The sequence below is a fragment of the Herpailurus yagouaroundi genome, unplaced genomic scaffold, assembly GCF_014898765.1.
Source record: "Herpailurus yagouaroundi ecotype Mexico unplaced genomic scaffold, PumYag 77, whole genome shotgun sequence".
NCBI lineage: Eukaryota > Metazoa > Chordata > Mammalia > Carnivora > Felidae > Herpailurus > Herpailurus yagouaroundi.
The window spans coordinates 78,581,711-78,606,558 of record NW_024412388.1 but is presented as its reverse complement, the minus strand read 5'-3'; the positions used below and the strand labels follow the sequence as shown (position 1 = coordinate 78,606,558).

General features: G+C 37.2%; 1 protein-coding gene and 1 pseudogene across 6 annotated transcripts in view; one reads left to right on the top strand and one right to left on the bottom strand.

Moving 5' to 3' along the window:
- The window catches only part of BRDT (bromodomain testis associated), an 81,153-nt gene that overhangs the window by 4,975 nt on the left and 51,330 nt on the right, over nucleotides 1-24,848 (bottom strand). For 5 of the 6 annotated variants that reach the window (XM_040470964.1, XM_040470966.1, XM_040470961.1 and 2 more), the window contains 3 exons: nucleotides 20,345-20,445; nucleotides 820-1,025; nucleotides 1-175 (listed from right to left, as the gene is read on the bottom strand). In XM_040470964.1, coding sequence (XP_040326898.1) covers nucleotides 1-175; nucleotides 820-1,025; nucleotides 20,345-20,445 — 482 coding nt within the window. The remainder of the gene's footprint in view (nucleotides 176-819; nucleotides 1,026-20,344; nucleotides 20,446-24,848) is intronic. The other variant, XM_040470967.1, reaches the window with a different exon arrangement.
- LOC121027472 (protein S100-A11-like) lies at nucleotides 22,329-23,023 on the top strand (annotated as a pseudogene).

Below are 24,848 nucleotides of genomic sequence, written 5' to 3'. Positions count from 1 at the left end.
TGCTTCTCTCCTCCTCCGCTCTTGCTCTTTCTCCCTTGCTAAATTACGGTCTTTGAGAAGCAAGAGTTTGTATTTATCTTGAGTTTCCAAAGACTGCTGATGTTCTTTCTGCTCTTTTCCAAGGCACTGGTTTTGCATTTTATTTGAAAAAGATTGTTGAATGCAGCCAAGGTCCCTTAAAGAAACAGTATAGCTCAAAGTGGGTTTCAAAAGTTCCTTAAAAGTTTTTATTACGTTACAAAGATATGTCATTAAAGTATAAATATAAAGCAATGTTTTAGATTCCCCTTGTCATGTTGTGATGTTGGTTTTTGTTATGATGCCATTTTTAAGCTTAACACTTGATGTCAAATTTTACAAAGACAATCTATATTAACAAAGAGAAGTTTACATAGAAACTGTGACCAAGGTTATATACAACTGTATTATGTTCTTACACATAGAATGGAAACATTAAGACATTTCTGGAAAACAACGTCTTTCTAATTTAGTTACATTAGTATCTTTGATAGTTTAATCACTTGATAAGTTCTATCCTCTTCAAAGTAGATACTACTTGTTAATTAAAAAAATCAATAAAAATTTGCTTTTTGCAGTTATAATTTGCTCTGTATTCTACTAAATAGCTTAATCATGGTCACTTGACAAAAAAGAAATTTAATATATTTAAAATTATATGTCCATCATAGGGAATGGAGATTGCTATACATAGTCAGTGCATGCAGATATGAATGAATACTTGAATAAATAAAAAGGAACTGATAAATGGAAAAAAAAAAAGTCCATATCTCCCAAGTTATAATCCAGTAAATTACAGACCTCTGATTTTCTTGCAATACTTTTGGTTCCTTTGTATTTTGTTCCACATGTTTCCGAATTAGTTCCTGTGTTCGAGCTTTTACTTCTTTTTCTATTGCTGCTTTTCTAAATTGGTTGAAGAGCTCATCTGAGGACTTTAGTACACCTGATGTTTTGACTGGTTTGCCTAAACTTTTCCAAGAGTCTGCATTCTTGATCTTTATATCCTAAAACAAATAGTTGATTCAGTCTGTGTCTACAGATGTCAACATTTTGGAAGGAAAACAATAATTTTTGATATAGTAGTAGATCACAGTAAGATTCTAAAGAACTTCCTGTAATTTTATTAAACTTAAGTTAAAGGTAACTGATGTCAGAAAAAATATGAAAATATGATTAACAGATAAGCTCAATCATCTAAGACCAAATTAAAATAGCATACTTACCAATTATTTCAATTTAATGTAAAACATATACAGTTGACCCTTGAACAACATGGGGATTAGGGGTGCCGATGCCTGCATAGTCAAAAGTCCATGTATAACTTCTGACTCCCCCAAAAAACTACTAATTGCCTACTGTTGACTAGAGGCCTTAACCAGTGACATAAGCAGTCAGTTAACACATATTTTCTATGTTATATGTATTACATACTATATTCTGACCATAAAGTAAGCTAGAAAAGAAAATGTTATTGAGAAAATCACAATGAAGATAAAAATATATTTACAATACTATACTGTATCAAAAAACTGTACAAACTGTATCAAAACTATATCAAACTGTATCAAAACTGTATCAAACTGTATCAAAAACTATAAGGGGACCCACAGAGTTCAAAACCTCTGTTCAAGGGTCAACTGTATATTTAAAAAAATATATTTTTTAACATTTATTCATTTTTGAGAGACAGAGACGGAGTGTGAGTGGGGGAGGGGCAGAGAGAGACAGACAGAATCAGAAGCAGACTCCAGGCTCTGAGCTGTTAGCACAGAGCCTGACACAGAGCTCGAACTCACGAACTGCGAGATCATGACCTGAGCTGATGTTGGATGCTTAACCGACTGAGCCACCCAGGTGCCCCAAGGGTCAACTGTATATTAAGAGTACGAGAATCTGCAAGGAATATAAAAATAAGTAAACTAGTCACTGTAAATAAAGATATTTTTGGTCCTATAGGGAAAATAAACCAAATATACAAATTATTAATAAGAGGCAAAGAAAGATAATGCCATATTTGTTGGGAACCCTCTGACATGCCTTTGTCTTTCCTTTCTTAATAATTAACTGATTGTGACTGCTGTTAAGGGAGATGTGTCATGATCTAGATCAGTGCAATCCAACAGAAATATATATACTTTAAAATTTTCCACTACAGGGATTATATCTGGAAGAAGGTGGAGGAGGAGAATATTAAGCTTACCTTGTTCCATGGATACAACTAGGTAACAAGCATATAAATGTAAATAACCCAGAAAATCACCAAAGACTGGCACAGCAGCCTCTACACAGCTAAATACAGAGAAGAGGCCATGTCAAAGAGGGTAGGAAGGGCTAGAGGTGGTGGGGAGCTAAACAGACCCAACAGACTCTCTGTGGGACTGTCTGTGGGAGGGAGGATGCTGAGAACAGGGAGAAGAGAGAAATGGACACCCTAGGCACCAGGAAGATGAAGCTCCATAACATTTGGCTTTGAAAGCCATAGAGGCAAAATTTCACAAGTTCTTACACTCAGCAGGACTTTAACATTTGGAACATTAAAAATAAGAGGGCTCTGAACTCAGAAACCAGGAAAGCAGAGTCCAAGTCCTTAAATATTCCCTGGGCACTGAGACCATCCAAAGTGATGCCACAAGCCTGGCAGTGTGCAAGCAGCCCTGAAAGGGGCTAGCACCACTCCAAAGTGACCCCTACCATGGGAAGAGAAAAAGATAACCACACACACCAGTTCAAATGCAGCCCCAGCAATAGAGTGGGGGCAGACATCTAGTCTGGCTGCAGTACCCAGCCACTAATGAAAGCTTGTTATGGTGGGGATCCTTGGTGGCTCAGTCGGTTAAGCGACTGACTCACTGTTCATGAGATTGAGCCCCGCATTGGGCTTGTGCTAACAGTACAGAGCCTGCTTGAGATTCTGTCTTCCTCTCTCTTTCTCTCTGACTCTCCCCCACCCTCTCCCTCTCTCAAAATAAACAAACATTAAAAAAAAAAAAAGAAAGAAAGCTTGTCAGGGCAAAACACCTATGCTACTGTGTCTCTGGCAAATGCTGGATCTGAGTCAACTCAAACCCAAGGCAACCAAAGACTGGCTCATTAAGAGCATTGGGACTAAATCCTACCTACAACAGGCAAAGAGAGCCATTGCAGATGACTGGGCTGAAGGCAACAGTAAGGCACACACAACACACATAAGAGACACCTCTGAAACTCCAGGTTCTGGTGAACAGGGAGCAACTGTGTTGCAGGGCTCTATAAAACCTCTTTTTCAAAAGGCCATTACTTTCAAGTGTAAGAGGTGTAGCTGACTTTCATAACACACAGACACAGACATACAGAGTTAGACAAAACGAGGAGACAGAAGAATGTGTCCCAAATGAAAGAACAGGAAAAATAAGTGAAACAGATAGGTAATATGCCTGATAGAGAAGTTAAAGTATTGGTCATAATTATACTCACTGGACTTCAGACGAGTGGAAGAGACTTCGGTGAGACCATTAAGAAAGAGATAGAAAACAAAAAAGAACCAATCAGAGATAGGAAACTCAGAAACTGAAATTAAAAATAAAATAGGTGGAAGAAATAGTAGACTAGAGGAAGCACAAGAAGAGATTAGTGACCTGGAGGAAAGAGTAATGGAAAACAATCAAGCTGAAAAGGAGACAAAAATATAAATAAATAAATAATGAAACGACACTTAGGAAAGTCAGCAACACCATCAAAGGTAATAACGTTCACATTATAGGGATCCCAGAAAAAGAAGGGACAAAAGGGGGACTGAAAACTTCCAAAATCTGAGGAAGAAACCAGAAATCCAGATCCAGGAGGCACAGAAAGCTCCCAACAAAAATCAATCCAAGGAGGTCTACTCCAAGACATGTAGAAATTAAAATGGCAAACTATAGTTTTAAAAGCAGCAGGAGAAAAAAAAGTTACGTACAAGGGAAAACCCCACAAGGCTAACAGCTGATTCTTCAGCAGAAACTTTGTAAGCAAGAAGGGAGAAGACATGATATATTCAAAGTGCTGAAAGAAAAAAACAATCTGCAATCAAGAATACTCTATCTAGGGGTGTTGGGGTGACTCATTGAGCATCAGATTCTTGATTTTGGTTGAGGTGATGATCTCATGGTTCATGAGGTCAGGGCCTGTGTTGGGCTCTGCGCTGACAGTGCGGAGCCTGCTTGTGATTCTGTCTCCCTCTCTCTGCCCCTCCCCACATGCTGTCTTTCTTTCACTCTCTCTCCCCCAAAATAAATAAATACTTAAAACAAAAGAGAGAGAGAATACTCTATCCTGCAAGGCTATCATTTAGAATATAAGGAGATAGAGTTTCCCAAACAAAAGTTAAGGGAATTCAGCACCACAAAACCAGCCCTACAAGAAATATTAAAAGAGGATTCTTTGAGTGGAAAGAAACATCCTAAGTAGGAATAAGAAAAGTAGGAAACACAGAAGTAGTAAAATTAAGTACAGCTATAAAAATCAGTCAAGGGATTTACAAAATAAAAGGATTTAAGGTATAACACCACATACCTGAAACATAGGTGGGGAGGACAGGAGTGAAGAATGGGTCCAAACTTAAGGGACCATCATTTTAATATAGACAGCTATATACAGAAGATGTCATATATAAACCTAATAGTAACCAAAAATCAAAAACCAGTAATAGATAAGTAAAAAAATAAATAGAAGGGGCGCAGTCGGTTAAGCGTCCGACTTCAGCCAGGTCACGATCTCGCGGTCCATGAGTTTGAGCCCCGCGTTGGGCTCTGGGCTGATGGCTCAGAGCCTAGAGCCTGTTTCCAATTCTGTGTCTCCTTCTCTCTCTGCCCCTCCCCCGTTCATGCTGTCTCTCTCTGTCCCAAAAATAAATAAACGTTAAAAAATAAATAAATAAATAAATAAATAAATAAATAAATAAATAAATAAATAGAAGAGAATCCAAAGTCTGTCACTAAAGAAAGCTGGCAAACCTTGAGAGAAGGGAGCAAGAGAAGACAGGAACAGGGAAGAACTACAAAGCAAACGTAAAACAAGCAATAAAATAGCAATAAATCCATTCCTATCAATAATTACTTTGAATATAAAAGGACCAAATGCTTCAATCAAAAGACATAGGGTTTTGGAGTGGATGCAAAAAAGCAAGACCCATCTATATGCTGTCTCCAAGAGACTCATTTCATACTAAAGATACATGCAGGGGTGCCTGGGTGGCTAAATCAGTTGAGTGTCTGACTCTTGATTTCAGCTCAGGAGGGTTCCCCAGGGTTGTGGGATTGAACCTTGCATTAGGTGTAGTAACAGAAAAGCAGTTCTCATGCAAATGGAAGTAAAAGGAGAGCCAGGGGAGCAATACTTATATTAGACAAAATAGACTTTAAAACAAAGACTGTAACAAGAGATAGAGAAGGACACTATATAATCATAAAGGGAAAAATCCAACAAGATAGAACAACTGTAAATATTTATGCAGCCAACGTGGGAGTATCCAAATACATAAAACAGCTAATAACAAACATAAAGGAAATAATCAATAGTATTACAATATAGTAGGGGACTTGAACACCCCACTTACACCAATGGATAGATCACCTAAACAAAAAATCAACAAGAAAACAGTGGCTTTGAATGACACATAGCACCAGATGGATCTAATAGGTATATTCAGAACATTCCATCATTAAACAGTAGAATACACATTCTTTTCAAGTGAAACACAACACTCTCCAGTATAGATTTCATGTTAGGCCACAAAACAAGTTTCAAGAAATTAAAAAAGAAGTCATACCATACATCTTTTTCTGACTACAACACTATGAAACTAGCCATCAACCATGAGAAAAAAAATCTGAAACAACACAAATACATGGAAGTTAAATATCATGCTACTAAACAACAAATGTGTCAACCAAGAAATCAAAGAGGAAATCAAAAAATACATTGAGACAAAAGAAAATGAAAACATAATGGTCCAACATGTTTGGGATGCAGGAGAAGCTGTTCTTTTTTTTTTATTCTACAAATTATTTTTTTTTACATGTAAAAATTTTTTTTAATATACATACTAGTTAGCATATAGTGCTATAATGATTTCAGGAGTAGATTCCAGTGATTCTCCCGAGTATAACACCCAGTGCTCATCTCAACAAGTGTCTTCCTTAGTGCCCCTTACCCTATCCCCCCCATCTGCAAAAGCTGTTCTAAGAGGCAAGTTTTTAGCACTACAGGCCTACCTCAAGATGCAAGAAACATCTGAAATAAGCAACCTAAACTGACACATACAGGAGCCAGAAAAAGCTTTAAAGTCTAAAAGTCATCAGAAGGAAGGAAATGATGAAGATTAGAGTAGATATAAATGAAATAGAAACTTTTCCCCTAAGATCAGGAATAAGGTAAGGATGTCTGCTCTCACCACTTTTATTCAACATAGTGTGGGAAGTCCTAGTTACAGCAATCACACAAAAGAAAGAAATACAAGGCATCCCAATTGGTAAGGAAGAAGTAAAACTTTAGCTGTTTGTAGATTACATGATACTATATATAGAAAACCCAAACATTCCACCAAAAAAACTACTAGAACTGATAAATGAATTCAGTGAGGTCACAGGGTTACAAAAAAAAAAAAAAATCAACTTACATAAATCCATTGCATTTCTATATGCTAATAATGTAGTAGCAGAAAGAGAAATTAAGAAAACAATCCCATTTACAATTGCACCAAAAACAGTAAGACACATAAGAATAAACTTAACCAAGGAGGTGAAAGACCTGTACTCTAAGAAGTATAAACTATTGATGAAAGAAACTGAAGATGACACAAACAAATGTAAAGGTATTTCATACTCATGGGTTGGAAGAACAAATATTGTTAAAATGTCCACACTACCCAAAACAATCTACTGATTTAATGCAATCCCTATCAAAATATCTATAGCATTTTTCACAGAGCTAGAAGAAATAATCTTAAAATTTGTACAGAACCACAAAAGACCCCAAATTCCCAAAGCAATATTGGACAAGAATGAAACTGGAGGTATCACAATCCCAGATTTCAAGATATACTACAAAGCTACAGTAACCAAAACAGAATGGTACTGGCACAAAAATAGACACATTGATCAATGGAACAGAATACAGAGCCCAGAAATAAACCCATGATTAATCTTTGACAAAAACAAATCTTTGACAAAGGAGGCAAGAATATGCACTGGGAAAAAAGACATTCTCTTCAACAAATGGTGTTAGGAAAAGTGAACTACTTTCTTAGACTGTACACAAAAATAAACTCAAAATGGATTAAAGATTTAGATGTGAGTCTTGAAACCATAAAAATCCTTGAAGAGAGGAGAGGCAGTGATTTCTCTAACATCAGCCATAGCAACATTTTTCTAGATATGTCTCCTGAGGCAAGGGAAACAAAAGCAAAAATAAACTATTGGGACTACATCAAAATAAAAAGCTTCTGCACAGCAAAAGAAACAATAAAAAGAACTAAAACACAACCTACTGAATGGAAGAAGATATTTGCAAATGCCATATTGGATAAACAGTATCTAAAATATATAAAGAACTTAACACCAAAACCCACAAATAATCCAATTTAAAAATGGGCAGAAGACATGAAAAGGCCATTTCTCCAAAGACAGACAGATGGCCAAAAGATGCATGAACAGATGCTCAACATTACTCATTAGGGAAATGAAAATCAAAACCACAATGAGATCACCTCACACCTGTCAGAATGGCTATAATCAAACACACAAGAAACAAGTGTTGGCAAGGATGTGGAAAAAAACAGACCCTTGTGCACTGTTGTTGGTGGACATGCAAACTGGTGCAGCCACTGTGGAAAACAGTATGAGGAGTCCTCAAAAAATAAAAAATAGAACTACCCTATTCCATTACTGGGTATTTATCCAAAGAATATGAAACAGTGATCCCAAAAGATATATACACCCCTGTTTTTATTGTAGCATTATTAACAATAGCCAAGTTATGGAAGCAACCCAAATGTCCATTGATAGATGAGTGGATAAAGAGGTAGTATATATATACAATGGAATATTACTCAGCCACAAAAAGGAACGAAATCTTACCAGTTGCAACAACATTGATGGATCACTTAGCATCTAGCTAAGTGAAATTAGCTATTCAGAGAAAGACAAATAGCATATTATTTCACTCATGTGGAATTTAGGAAACAAAACAAAAAAGACAAACCAAAAAACAGACTCTTAATTGTAGAATACAAATTGATGGTTACTAGAGGGGAGGTGGGTGGGAGGATAGGTGAAAGAAGTGAGAGGGATTAAGAGTACACTTATCATTATGAGCAATGAGTAATGTATGGAATTGTTGAAATCACTTTTTGCACACCTGAAAGTAATATAACACTATGTTAACTACACTGGAATTAAAATTTTTAAAAATATTCTAATACATTAACAAGTTTAAAAAGTGTAAAATTTTAGTATTTATCCAAATATACTCAAAGCATTATTATTTCAACATACACTCAGTGTAAAAGTTTGAAGATAATTTTATATTTTTTGTAAGTCCAAATTGGTGTTTATTATATATTTATAGCATATCTCAATTCAAATGCTAAACTGATAGGAAACAATTTATTTGCAACTGCATTTCATGAAACATACAGCTGAAAAAGTAGATATGCACAATCAAGCTGTTCCAAACATACTTAAATGTTCCAAAAAGTGAACAGAGTACCAATTTTGAAATTTCATTAAATAAGGATTAAAACTTAGTTTTTAAGTTGCAGTAGCCACACTTCAAGGTTTCAATAACCATATGTGGATAGTGGCTACCATATCAGACATTGGACAATTCAAGTCTAGATGGCCCTTCTAAGAGTTAATGTGCCACATCATCTAGTATAGATCATGTGCTATGCCACAAAACAAGTCTGCATAAATTTAAAAAGATTGAAATTTATCGAGCATCATTCTTGACCACAACATTATGAAACCAGGAATCAATTACAAGAATAAAACTGGAAAATTCACAAATATGGAGATTAAACAACATTCTACTGAACAACCAATGGCTCAAACAAGAAATCAAAAAGTAAAAAATATCTTGAGACAAATGAAAATGGAAATATACCAAAATATATAGGATGCAGAAAAAGCAGTTCAGGAGGAAAGTTCACAGTGATGAATGCACACACAAAAAACAAGAAAGATCTCACAAAACCTAACTGTATGTACCTCAAGGAACCAGAAAAAGAACAAAGCCCAAGGCTTACAGAAGGAAGAAACAAAGACCAGAGTAGAAATAGATTTTTAGGGGCACCTGGGTGGCTGGGTGGATTAAGCATCCAACTCTTGATTTCAGCTCAGGTCATGATATCATGGTTCGTGGGTTCAAGCCCCATGTTGGGCTCTGTGCTGAGTGTGGAGTCTGCTTGGGTTTCTCTCTCTCCATATTTCTCTGCCCCTTTCCCACTCACACTCACTCTTTCTCAAAATAAACAAACTTAAAAAAAAAAGAAAGAGTCCTAAAAGACATTAGAAAAGATCAGTGAAACTAAAAGCTGATTTTTTTTTTGTAAAGATAAAGGAAATAGACAAACCTTTGACTAGACTCACCAAGAGAAAGAAGACTCAAATAAGCAGAATCATAAATGAAAGATATACAACTTATACCACAGCAATACAAAGGAAGATAAGAGTCTACTATAAGCAATTATATGTCAATGACATGGACAACCTGGAAGAAATGTATAAATTTCTAAAAACATAATCCTCCAAGACTAAATGATGATGAAACAGAAAATCTGAACAGAATAATTACTAGTGAGGACACTAAGTATCAAAACCCTTCAAACAAACAAACAAAATCTAAGACCAGATGGCTTCACATTTAAAGAATTAATACTAATCCTTTTCAAGCTCCCCCCCCAAAATTAAAGGGGACGTCTTTTTTTTTTTTTTTTAAAGTGTATTTATTGTGTATGTGTGTGTGTGTGGGGGGGGAGGGACAGAAAGAGGGAGACAGAGGATCCAAAGCAGGCTCAGTACCGACAGAGAGACCAATATGGGGCTCGGATTCACTAACTGTGAAATCATGTCCTGAGCTGAAGTCAGATGTTTAACTGACTGAGTCACACAGGTGCCCTGAAGGGAAAGTCTTTCAAACTCATTTTATGAGGCCAGCATTACCCTGATACCAAAACCAGATAAGGACACAAGAAAATTATAGGCCAATATCCCTAATGAACATACATACATACAAAAGTCCTCAACAAAATATTAGCAAACCCAATTCAACAATACATTAAAGGCATCATATATCACAATCAAGTAGGATTTATTCCAGGGATGCAAGGATGGTTCAACATCCACAAATCAATATGATATACTAGCTTAACTAAATGAAGAATAAAAATCATATGATTACCTCAATGCAGAAAAGGCATGTAACAAAATTCAACACCTGTTTATGGTAAAAACTCTCAATAAAGTGGGCATCAAATTAAGATGCCTCAACATAATAAAAGCTGTATCTGACAAGCCCCACAGCTAATATAACAGTGAAAAGATGAACGTTTTTCCTCTAAAATCAAGAACAAAATAAAGATGCCCACTCTTGGCAATTCTATTCAACATAGTATTACAAGTCCTAGCAAGAGCAATTTGGCAGGGTAAAGACAATGCAGTCAAATCAGAAAGGACGAAGTAAAACTGTGAGTACTTGCAGATTACATGATAGTATATATAGAAAACCCTATAGACTCAACAACAACAAAAACCTGTTAGAACTATTAAACAAATTCAGTAGAGTTGAGTAGAGCTGGACACAAAATTATATGAAAATTTATGCTGTTTCTATACACTAATAACAAACTGTCAGAGACACTAAGAATACAATGCCATTTACAATTATATCAAAAAAGAAAAACAAAAAATACCTAGGAATAAACTAAGGAAGTCAAAGGCCTATACACTGAAAACTGTAACCATGGTGAAATAAACTGATGAAAGAAATTGAAGAAGACATAAATAAATGAGAAAATATTCCAAGCTCCTGGATTGAAAGAATTAATATTGTTAAAATGTCCATACTACTCAAGGCAATTTACGGATTCAGTGAAATCCCTATCAAAATTTCAATGGCATTTTTCACAGAAATCAATCTTTAAATTTTTATGGAACCACAAAAGACTTCAAATAGCCAAAGTAATCTTGAAAAAGAACAAAATTAGTATCATGTTTCTGAATTTCAAACTACATAATAAAGCTATAGTAATCACAACACTATGGTATTGACATAAAAACAGACACATAGGTCAACAGAGCCCAGAAATGAAATTATACAAATTTGGTCCATTAGTGTACAACAAAGGAGTAAAGAGTATAGAATGAGCAAAGAACAATCTCTTCAATAAATGGTATTTTAAAAAAATTTTTATTTAGGGGCACCTGGGTGGCTCAGTTGGTTAATAAGCATCTGACTTTGACTCAGGTCATGATCTCACAGTTTGTGGGTTCAAGCCACACATCAGGCTCTCTGCAGCCAGCGCAGAGCCTGCTTCAGATCCTTTGTCCCTCTCTGCCCCTCCACTGTTCATGCTGTCTCTCAAAAATAAACACTTAAAATAAACAAAAATGTTTATTTATTTGAGAGAGAGAAAGAGAGCATGTACATGCCTGAGCACAGGAGGGGCAGAGAGAAAGAGAGAAAATCCCAAGCAGGCTCCATGCTGTCATCACAGAGCCTGACACGGGACTTGATTCCATAAGCCATGAGATCATGACCTGAGCCAAAATCAAGAGTCAGATGCTCAATCAACTGAGCCACCCAGGTACCCCTTCAGTAAATAGCATTGGGAAAACTGGATAGCCACATGCTTCTATACAACAAAGGAAACCATCTACAAAATGAAAAGGTCACATATTGACTAGAAAAACTGTGCCTGTGTTCATTACAATACCCAAGACGTGAAAACAGTCTAGGTGTCCACTAATGGATGAATAGATTAAGAAAATGTGGTACACATACAATAATGGAACATTACAAGTAATGGACTATTATTCAGGCAACAAAAAGAAGAAAATCTTGCCATTTGTAATGACATAGGTTGACTTTGAGAGTGTTGTGCTAAGTGAAATAAGGCAGATAGAGAAAGATAAATACTGTATAATTTCACTTGTATGTGGAATTAAAACAAACAAAACGAAACTCTTGATAAAATGAATTGGTGGCTGTCAGAGGAGGGTAGTGACAAGTGGGGAAACTGGGTGAAGAGGGTTAAAAGGTAGAAACTTCTGGTTATAAAATAAGTCCTGCAGACGTAGTGTATAGCATGGTCACCATACTTAATAATACTGTATTATATATGAAAGTTCTAAGAGAATAGATCTTAGAAGTTTGCATCGCAAGAAAAACGATTTGTAACTATGTGTGGCATTAGACTTACTGTGGCGATCATTTCACAATAAATACAAATATTTAATCATTATATACAAATACTGAATCATTATGTTGTACATCAGAAAACCAACATGTAGTATGTCAATTATTTCTCAATAAAAACAAAAGATTTAACCTGCCTAGCTATGGTAGGAAAGTATACAATACCTAAACATCCTCTGTTGAAATTTATTTTTTGATAATTTTCTCCTTAATAAGTATGTTTACTTACTCTTTTCACAGATTTCCATGAAATACTAGGAGAACTTGTCAAGAGTCCCAAATAAAGCATAAGAAAATTTATGACTATATATACTCACAGGCCCTTAATTTCTATCCTGAAGTACTAAAGAGAGTCAAACATCACCAGGAGTCACCTAGATATCCTTCACAAGTGCTTCCAAAATTGCCCATGAACCCTATTTTTGTTCTTACCCATGGAATGAGCTAAAAATGAGTTGCAGAATTCCTTTGGATACTTAAGTGATTTAAAGCATGTCATCTTCAGGGGGAGGGGCCCAAGATGGCAGAGCAGCATGGAAGTTTTTTGCATCTCTGGCCCCTGAAATGCAGCTACATCAACACCAACACATCTTTCACACCTAGAAAATTGATCTGAGGATTAACACAGCAATTTTCATAACCTGAACCACAGAACTCAGCAGATGCAGCACAGAGAGGTGAACTTGGGGAGAGAAGTTGCAGAGGGTAGGGAGCTGTTTTTGCCTGCAGAGAGAGGACAGATATAGGAGGGCAGAGTATAGGAAAAGCACCCCCCCCCCCCAAAAGCAGCTGAAGAGAAAGAGTGCAAACACCCATAAGTGACTTAACAAGAAAGGGAGAAAGAAAAAAGGAGAAAGGAGAGGGTTTGGATACCCCTAAGACTCTATGAACAGGGGAGTGCAGAGTCTGAAACTCTGCAGCTCAATACCTGGAGGAGTGCTGGTGGGAAGGGTGAATCCTGAGGAGCAGACAGCAAGGTCTGAGGGGTCCTCAGGCCACATGGGGAGAGGTGGTTCCGAGGCTGTGCAGCCTCCACAGAGGCAAAGGTGCCCACGGACTCCAGCGAACAGCCACATTTGCTAGTGTTGGAACAAGGATGTTACGGGGTGGTGAAGCTTGGCGCCAGATGTGTGTTGCAATTTACCATAATCCCTGAAACACTGCTGCTACACGATTGCACAAACTTTTTTGGGCGTGGGCTGGCATCCAGCCACAGGCTCTGGGCATTTGCAGCAGCGTGGCTGAGTGACTGTTTCTGGGGGCAGGCCAGAACCTGGCCATTGCTCAGAGAGACAGTCCCACAGAGTGTCTGAGTGGGTCAAAGCCGCAGGGCTCTCAGAAGTGACGGGTTTGGAAACACAGCCCTATCTGAGATAAAACTTGGGAGGGAGGTACTGCCTGGCAGGCTGATGGCTTGGTAGCAGATGGTGTAGAAGCAGGGAGTGGATAGAAGCTGGAGAAAAAGGAGAGGTGCTTGACTGCCAGTCGGGGAGAACACAGAATTCCGATACCAGAGACAAGGTAGCTGGGTGATGCCATTTTCACCTCTCCCAAGCATGCATATACAAAAATACATGCACCAAAACAATCCACCCCAGTAAACTAAGCAGCACCATTTAGTGGAGAATGGACCAGCTACACAAGCCCTGTCCAACTGTGCCAACCACAGTCTAGAGGAATACCACAAATCTCTCTGCCTGCTTAGTTTATAGACTATAGAGTGCTTCATAGTTTGACTTCTTTTTTTTTCAATGTTTATTTATTTTTGGGACAGAGAGAGACAGAGCATGAACGGGGGAGGGGCAGAGAGAGAGGGAGACACAGAATCGGAAACAGGCTCCAGGCTCTGAGCCATCAGCCCAGAGCCCGATGCGGGGCTCGAACTCACGGACCGCGAGATCGTGACCTGGCTGAAGTCGGACTCTCAACCGACTGCGCCACCCAGGCGCCCCCATAGTTTGACTTCTAAGGAAAACTGAATGTAATTCCAATCGTACTCCATTCTGTTCACTGGTCCATCTATTCAATTTTTTTTTCTTTTCTTTTTCATGAATACAAAGAGAAAAAATTATTTTTATTTTCTGTTCTTATAAAAACAAATTTTTTTCTATATTTTTTACTTTTTTGTAAATTTTTATTCTATTTTACTTTCATCATTTCATTTTATGCTATTAAATTTTTTTTTAATTTTCAAACATTTTCTTTTTTTGTTTCCCTTTTTTTTCAATTCTATCAAATGTCTTTCAACAACCAGACCAAAACACATCTAGGATCTAGTTCCTTTATTTGATTTTTTTGTGTTGTTTTTAATTTAAATTTTTTATTTTATTCTATTTCTTCCTCCAAAATGACAAGACAAAGGAATTCACCCCAAAAGAAAGAACAGGAAGAAATGACAGCCAGAGTCTTAGCACAGATACAAGAAAGATGTCTGAACCAGAATTTAGAATTATGATAATAATACTAGCTGAGTTGAAAACACAGAATCCCTTTCTGTGGAGATAAAAAGTAACATCCAGTCAGGATGAAATTTAAAATGCTAGAACTGAGATGCAATCTTGAATGGATGCCAGGTGGCAAGGATGGATGCAGCAGAGCAGAGAATCAGTGATGTAGAGGACAAACGTATGGAGAATACTGAAGTAGAAAAAAAAGAGGGAAACTAAGGCAAAAGAACACAATATAAGAATTAGAGAACTCAGTGACTCATTAAATAGGAGTAACATCTGAATCATAGGTGTCCCAGAAGGTGAAGAGAAACAAAAGGGGGTAGAAGGTTTATGTGAGCAAATCATAGCAGAAAACTTTACTAACCTGGGGAAAGTCACAGACATGAAAATCCAAGAAGCACAGAGAACTCTCATTAGATTCAACAAAAACTGACCATCAACAAGGCATATCATAGTCAAATTCACAAAATACTCAGGAAAGGAGAGAATCATGAAAGCAGCAAGGGAAAAACAGTCCTTAACCAAAAGGGAAGACAGATAAGGTTTGCAGCAGACCTATCCACAGAAACTTGGCAGGCCAGAAAGAAGTGGCAGGATATATTCAATGTGCTGAATTGGAGAAATATGCAGCCAAGAATTCTTTATCCAGCAAGGCTGTCATTCAAAATAGGAAAGATAAAAAAGTTTCCCAGACAAACAAAAAGTAAAGGAGTTCATGACCACTAAACTGGCCCTGCAAGAAATTTTAAAGGGGACTCTCTGAGGGGAGAAAAGATGAAACAGAACAAAAATGACCAAAAGCAGCAGAGACTATAAAGGATCAGAGAATACCACCAGAAATCCAACTCTACAGGCAACATACTGGCAGTAAATTCATATCTTTCAATACTCACTTTAAATGTCAATGGACTAAATGTTCCAATCAAAACACAAAGGGTAACAGAATGGTTAAGAAAACAAGACCCATCTATATGCTGTTTACAAGAGACCCATTTTAGACCTAAAGACACCTTCAGATTGAAAGTAAGGGGATGGAGAACCATCTATCATGCTAATGGTCACCGGAGTACCCATACTTATATCAGACAAACTAGACTTTAAATAAAATAAAGACTGTAACAAGAGATGAAGAAGGGCATTATATCATAATTAAGGGGTCTATCCACCAAGAAGACCTAACAATTATAAACATCTATGCTCCAAATGTGAAAGCACCCCAATATATATATCAATTAATCACAAACATAAAGAAACTCGTTTACAATATTACCATAATAGTAGGGGACTTCAACACCCCATTTACAGCAATGGACAGATCATCTACACAGAAAATCAACAAGGAAACAATGTCTTGAATGACACACTGGACCAGATGGACTTAACAGATATATTCAGAACATTTCATCCTAATGCAGTGGAATATTCATTCCTCTGCAGTGCACATGGAATGTTATCCAGAATAGATAATACTAGCACACAAATCAGCCCTCAACAAATACAAAAATATCAAGATCATACCATGCATATTTTCAGATCACAACGCTATGAAACTCAAAATAACCACAAGAAAAAATTTGCAAAGACCACTAATACTTGGAGATGAAAGAAGATCCTACTAAATAATGAATGGAATGAAAAGTACATGGAAGCCAATGAAGATGATAACACCACAGTCCAAAAGCTCTGGGACACAGCAAAGGTGGTCATAAGAGGGAAGTATATAACAATCCAGGCCTTCCTAAAGAAGGAAGAAAGACCTCAGAGACACAACCTAACCTTACACCTTAAAGATCTGGAAAAAGAACAGCAAATAAAACCCCAAACCAGCAGAAGACAGGAAATAATAAATATTAAAGCAGAAATCAATGGTATTGAAACCAAAAAATCAGTAGAACAGATCAATGAAACCAGGAGCTGTTTCTTTGAAAGAATTAACAGAATTGATAAACCCCTAGACAGTTTGATCAAAAAGAAAAAGGACCCAAATAAATAAAATCAAGAATGAAAGAGGAGAGATCACAACCAACACTGCAGAAATACAAATAATAAGAGAATCATGAGCAAGTATATGCCAATAAATTGGGCAATCTGGAAGAAATGGACAAACTCCTAGAAACATATAAACTACCAAAACTGAAACAGGAAGAAATAGAAAATTTGAACAGACTCATAACCAGTAAAGAAATCAAATTAGTAATCAAAAATCTCCCAAAAAACAAGAGTCCAGGGCCAGACGGCTTTCCAGGGGAATTCTACCACCAAACATTTAAAGAAGAGTTAACACCTGTTCTTTTCAAGCTGTTCCAAAAAATAGAAATGGAGGGAAAACTTCAAAACTCATTCTATAAAGCATCACCCTGATTCCAAAACCAGACAAATACCCCACTATAAAGGAGAACTACAGACCAATTTCCCTGATGAATATGGATGCAAACATCCTCAACAAGATACTAGCCAACCAGATCCAACAATACATTAAAAGAATTATTCACCATGACCAAGTGGGATTTATACCTGGGATGCAGGGCTGTTTCAAGATCTGCAAAACAATCAATGTGATACATCATATCAATAAAGGAAAGGACAAGAACCACATTGATCCTCAATAGGTGCAGAGAAAGCATTTGGCAAAATACAGCATCCTATCTTGATAAAAACCCTCAAGAAAGTAGGGATAGAAGGATCATACCTCGAGATCATAAAAGCCATATATGAAAGACCCACCGCTAATATCCTCAATGGGGAAAAACTGAGAGCTTTCCCCCAGGTCAGGAACAAGACAGGCATGTCCACTCTCACCACTGTTATTCAACACAGTATTGGAAGTCCTAGCCTCAGCAATAAAAGTCATCCAAATAGCAAAGAGGAATAAAGCAATAAAGGAATAAAAGGCATCCAAATCAGCAAGGAGGAAGTCAAACTTTCACTCTTCGCAGACGACATGATACTCTATATGGAAAACCCAAACGATTCCACCAAAAAACTGCTAGAAATGATCCATGAATTCAGGAAAGTTGCAGGATATAAAATCAATGCACAGAAATCAATTGCATTTCCATACAGCAATAATGAAGCAACAAAAAGAGAAGTCAGGGAATCTATCTCATTTACAACTGCACCAAAAACCATCAAATATCTAGGAATAAACCTAACCAAAGAGGTGAGAAGTCTATACACTGAAAACTATAGAAAGCTTATGAAAGAAATTAAGACACACAAAAAAGGAAAAAATATTCCATGCTCATGGATTGGAAGGACAAATATTGTTAAAATGATGCTACTACCCAAAGCAATCTATACATTCAATGCAGCCCCTATCAAAATAACACCAGCATTGTTTATAGACCTGGAACAAACAATCCTAAAATTTGTATGGAACCAGAAAAGGCCCCGAATAGCCAAAGCAATCCTGAAAAAGAAAGCCAAAACTGGAGGCATCACAATCCTGGACTTCAAGATGTATTGCAAAGCTGTAATCATCAAGACAATATGGTACTGGCACAAATAAGAAAAAAAATAATAGAGATTACAGAGATGGTAGGAGACCTCCACTATAATAAATCTGCTGAATGCAAGAGAATTACGAACAGAGATGAGTTAGTCTTGGTAACGAAACATCTTTTCCTGAGGCAGAAGAGAAAAATGGCAAAGCTAGGGCTTCCAAGTAAAAAGACAAGAGTCTGAGCGTTTGTTGAAATTTTTTTGGTCTTAGTCCCAGCTCTTATTTGGGCAGGATGCTTGAACCATCTGGGTTGCAGTTTATTCACATAGACTAATTCTCAAAGAGCTCTTCTAGCACCAAAATTCCATAGCCTCTCTTTTCAATAGGAGGTAATACTACTGACAGTGAGGGAGCAATGGTAGGAAATGTCAAGAATGGAAAGTCTGTCGTGAGAGAACAATCCCCAGAATCCCATTCTTCCTTTAGCTTTCATGTCAACATTTTAGTTCCTGCTACATGCTAGACATTGGAAATAATCAGAGTGGTCTTATGTCACTTTCACCTATGGCACAAACTTCAACTATATGACATATACTAGATGTTTTGCTGCTTATTTTTGCCCTTTTGGAAATTTTCTTATTGTTTTTAAACTTTATTTTGGCTCAATCAAAATTATAAACAGGGTTGTTAAATTAGAAACATAAAGATTACAGTAAACCAAATATTTAAGAAATTTTGGAGCAATGGGGCACCTGGGTGGCTCAATCAGTTAAATGTCTGCCTTTGGCTTAGGTTATGATCTCATGGTTTGTGGGTTTGGGCCCTACATCGTGCTCAGCGCACTCTCAGCACAGAGCCTGCTTCAGATCCTCTGCATCCCTCTCTCTCTGCCCCTCTCCTGCTCTCGCTCTCGAAAATAAAATTTTTAAAGTAAATAAATTCTGCAGTACTATTCTTTCCATAGTAACGGGGATAGGTGACACTTCTGTTATTAAAACAAAAACCAGGGGGCGCCTGGGTGGCTCAGTTGGTTAAGCGTCTGACTTTCGCTCAGGTCATGATCTCATGGCTCATGAGTTCGAGCCCCACATCAGGCTCTGCACTGACAGCTCAGAGCATGGAGCCTGCTTCAGATTCTGTGTCTCCCTCTCTGCCCTTCCCCTGCTTACGCTCTCTCAAAAATAAATAAACATTAAAAAAATTGAAAAATTAAATAAAACAAAAACCAGTAAAATAAAAAAATTAATGTTGGATGATCCGAAAAGACACTTTTTTTAATGGTTCTTATCAATAACAAGACACCCAAATTAAACATAATCTTTGATGATAGTAATTATTAGCACATTATCAAAGAGAATTAAAGATACTAAGAAAACACAAGGACCAAATCAGTGTGTTCCTTATGGTAAAATCATATTCCTAAGTGTGCTGAAACATAGGAGTAATAAGACTTGTCCTCTGAAGTATTTGCAAGGAAAAATAAAGGAAAGAAAGAGAGGGAGGGAGGGAGGGAGGGAGGGAAAGAAGGAAAAGACAAGGTATATAAACACCTCCTTTACAGTAAGTTTCTGAGAATGACTCCAATGCCTAGAATAGTAGCTGAGCTATTTAATGTATCCCAAACATCTATAATATTTGTTGAAAGGATGATCAATGTGTGGTTTGAGATTAAGTACACAAAAAGACTCCATTAGGAAATCCCCCACCACAAATTCTAAAAGACAGCTTTATGACATGCTTTAAAATCTGGATAGCTGGCAAATGCAGCATTATAAAACTTAAACACAAGCATGGGAACTGATGATAGAGGATGGGGGCGGTGCTGCTCACAAGTAAATTTTTTTAATTTTATTAGATAGGTAAAAAATTTTTTTATTAAATAGGCTTAGAGATCCAAAATCTCATTCAAGTTAAGGCTTAAAATACCTCTTGTGCCACTTCTATATTCAATTTTAAATCCCTTCAAATTTTTTAGGAAAAAAAGTAACATCACTCTTACCTTCTGCACAGGTACTGGACCTTCAGATTCTAACACCGTTGTGTCATTATCACCAGACTGATGCATCATAGTTAGGCCATTCAAATGTTGTTCACAATCACCTAGATGCACACATTTTTAGAATAGTATAATCAAGATATTTCATCTTGTTTGTGCATAACTTGACTTCTTCTCCCTCCCAACCCGGGTCAGAAACTACGAAAACAAAAGGATTAATTTGTTTATGCTGTTTAACTTTGGAATATTCTTAGTTGAGGAATTGTTCTACTGAAAAATAAACATTTTTTTGCTTGGAACTTATGTCCTCTTGTTTTGTCTTCATAAAGGATAGCTGACACAGTGGCCACCCACCAAAATCTGTTTTTTCTGTCCCCATGGTATAGCAGTCCCCCAGTGTGCAGAATGACCTCTGCTCCAAAGATGGGTTTTCATTAGGCCAAACCAATCATGGTACTCCTACCCCAACACAAGTGAGTCATTTAGTAAAGAGCAGGCCTACACCAATGCAGGGATCCTAGGGAAAGATACTTCTTGGTGGTCAAATTGAAAACAAAGAAAACACAAAGAATCGAAGAACTAAGACAGTAAATACCTAGACTAGCTAGTGAGAAGATAACATGTACGAAATGCAAGAGGTTGGCTTGACTCTGAGGTAAAAAGAACAAACTATGCAATTGTATTAGCTGTTAAACTTTCATACAAATGTTTCACTTATCACCAGTAAAGATAACTACAGAAAAATACCTTAAGCTTTGGTCAAACCATGCCTAGACTGACCTACCTTTGGACCAGTGGTTGTATATAACTAACAAAATTACTTACATCATTCATGTCATCTCGAACTGAGTTTTCTGGCATATGCAACCATGAATATCCTAATGCAGAAACTTAGTTGAGTCATTTCTCTTTCACTTCTCCCTAGTTCTTTACTACGGGCCCTAACAAGTAGCAAAAGGTCAGAAGAGACAAATGACAACTAAGTTACTATCTCTGTTAACTGATTCCAAGGTCACAAAATCCTGGCCACTTACATACTATAATGTAGGAACTTACATTTAACCTTCTACCATCCGTCAATCCCTTGACTGATTCTCTGGCCAAATCCTACTAGTTGAGGTTGAGGCTTGAAAAAGAGAGGAATGTTAAGAGATGGGAGTGATCATGGAAGGGTGAGAAAAAACTGTTAAACTAGAGGCATGAATGAAAGAACAAAGTTTAAACTTGTATGTCCCTACATGGCCTAACATACCTATGTTTTTCTCAGTTCAACAAGGAAGGGAAAAACAGGGAGTATAGCTTTAAGTACATAACTACATCCCTTCTGTGCTTGAGGCCACATATTATTTAAGATGTAGAAAGAGTATGCATGTCAAGAGAATTAAATTCTAAATGACTCAGTTTGCTGAAATAGGTGGTGGCAGTGCTGTTATTAAGAATGAAAGAGGAGCTGGGAATGCAAGCTGGTGCAGCCACTCTGGAAAACATTATGGAGGTACCTCAAAAAACTAAAAACAGAACTACCCTATGACCCAGCAATTGCATTACTAGGTATTTATCCAAGGGATACAGGTGCTGTTTCGAAGGGACACATGCACCCCCATGTTTACAGCAGCACTATCAACAATAGCCAAAGTATGAAAAGAGCCCAAATGTCCATCGATGGATGAATAGATAAAGAAAATGTGGTATATATATACAATGGAGTATTACTCAGCAATCAAAAAGAATAAAATCTTGCCATTTGCAGCTACGTGGATAGAGCTGGAGGGTATTATGCTAAGTGAAATTAGTCAGAGAAAGACAAACATCATATGACTTCACTCATATGAGGACCTTAAGAGACAAAACTGATGGACATAATGGAAGGGAAACAAAAATAATATAAAAACGGGGAGGGGGACAAAGCAAGAGACTCATAAATATGGAGAACAAACTGAGGGTTACTGGAGGGGTTGTGGGAGGGCGGATGGGCTAAATTGGTAAGGAGCACTAAGGAATCTACTCCTGAAATCACTGTTGCACTATATGCTAACTAACGTGGATGTAAATTTAAAAAAAAGAGAATGAAAAAGGAGCAGTGCTGCCACTGCCTGGTCACAGGCTCCATGCCTGCTTCACATAGACATGGCAAAAATATCCAGCCCTACTGAGACTGAGCAGTGCATTGAGCTTCTGATTGCCGTTTCCCACAAGTATGCTGGAAAGGAGGCTAACAACTGCACCTCTCCAAGAAAGAGTTCCCAGCCTTCATGAATACAGAAGTGGAAGCCTTCCTAAAGAACCGGAAGGACCCTGGTGTCCTAGACTGTATGATGAAAAAACTAGACCTCAACTGTGATGGACAGCTAGATTTCCAAGAATTTCTGCATCTTTCTGGTGGAATGGCCATATCTTGCCATGACTACTTTATTAGGTCTACCCATTTCTAGAAGCAAATGTGAGGTGCTCTTGGGCTTGGCCTCCAGACCACACTCTCTCCTTCAAAAGAGACTCTCAATCATTATCCCCTCCTCACATCCTACATGTACCCTGAGCCCAGAGCATCCACTGCCCCATGTTGGCCAGCTCTATTGGTAGTTAATAAAGTAATAGTGTTTTTTATTTCTCATAATTTATTTTTATCTTTTTAAGTTTATTTATTTTTGAGGTGGGGGAAGGGTAGAGAGAGAGGGAGACAGAGAATCCCAAGCAGGCTCTGCACTATCAGCATGGAGCCTGATATGGGGCTTGAACTCACGAACCAGGAGACCATGACCTGAACCGAAACCAAAAGTTGGACACTTAACCCACAGAACCACCCAGGCGCACCAGTCATAGTGTTTTTTAAAGCAAAAAATTAAAAAATTAAAGAGGAAAGATTAAAATCGGGAAATTCAGTTTTGGCATGCTGTGCTTGACATACCTATGAGATGCTGAAGGAAAGATGGTCAGCAGAGGTGTATAAACATGCATGGGGCCTCGATGCTTGATTTGTAAAAATGAGACCAGAAGTAACAGACACCAAGATCACTTAGGCACAATGTACAGATCACTGCCTTTCAACCTTTTACATGTTATAATAAGTAGAAAATGATCAATGTATGGAAAATCTGGGTAAATGGGAAGGCTGCTCCAAGCCTATTGCTATGAAAGTGGAGAGGATCACTAGCTCAGTAAACCTAGGCTTTGGAACATGGCTGGAAAGCCCTGAAGTAAAAAGATATTAAGGGCTTAAGGCAGATACAGAGATATCTGTAAGGAATATTCTGAGAGATGGGACGATCAAGAAAATAGTATCACAGAAGCCTGGGAAGTATGTTAAGGTCCAACTTTCCGAAAAACATTTTTATGGGGATTACCCTCTGGTACCCAAAACACTACAGAACTCATCTTTCCTAAGACTTATGTTCTGCAACCCGGACCAGTATCTAGCCCATATTCTCTGAGTCACTGAAGCTTATATTCCTTTGTTCTTAAAACCTAGCATATATTCATCTTTTGCAGACCTGCTTGTTCGACCCTTATAATTTTTTAACCTTTCCCTTTTCCTTCTTTCCATCACTTCGTTTTTTTTCTGCTACTGCAAAAACGCAATTGCTATGGAAATAGCCCATAGGAAATGGGCTATTTCCTATGGCCCATTCCTCCAACTGGCCTACATAATGTTGGCATATTAATTACTTTGAAGCACACCTTTGCTCCAAAAAAAAAAAAAAAAAAAAAAAAAAAAAAACAAAAAAAAACCCTTCACTGGTTCCCCACTGACTATACCATTACCATTAAGTCCAAAGTCTCTAGATATCAAGGTTCTTTATGATCTGAACTGGTCTACCTTCCCAAATTCATTTCCCCATATTCCTATTCATCCAACCAAAGGTTTAATCACATCCAATTATTGATTGCCTAAATACCTTCATTCATGTTGTTTTCTCCATCCAAAATGCCTTTCAGTCCTAGATATACATAGATAAGTCTTACTTCTTCCTCCAATATCCAGCTCAAATGATAACTTAATCTGTAAAATACACATCTGCCAAAGAGATCAGGTAATTTTGCCTTCCTCACCTCCTTAAATTTCATTTTGATTCTTTTAGGGAACATTATTTTTATTTCGCATACCCAATTTTTATTTCTCCTACTTGATGGTTAACTCTTTGATTAACCTTTTTATTTGCCATGTTAATTCACAATGATATGACAGCGTAAGTATTTTTTTTTAATTCTTAATACAACTGAGTGAAGATTTTTATAAGCTGGGAAATGGATAAGAAATAAGAATAAGACTAATAATCCTTTATAACTAAGAGCTTCAACTTATTTTAAGGGGAAAAAAAGAGGCTTCTTCTAGTTCATATGGAGATGATGGCAGTAATTTTGGGAAAAGCTGACAACACTTGATTCAATTTCTTAAAGCTTTTCTGTACTAACATTTTTCAAGCTTTTTTTTATTAAGAAAACTCAAGTGAAAAAAAATCTTTATTGTTTAAAAGACTTAACCAAAAATTTATTTCCATCGAGATTAAAC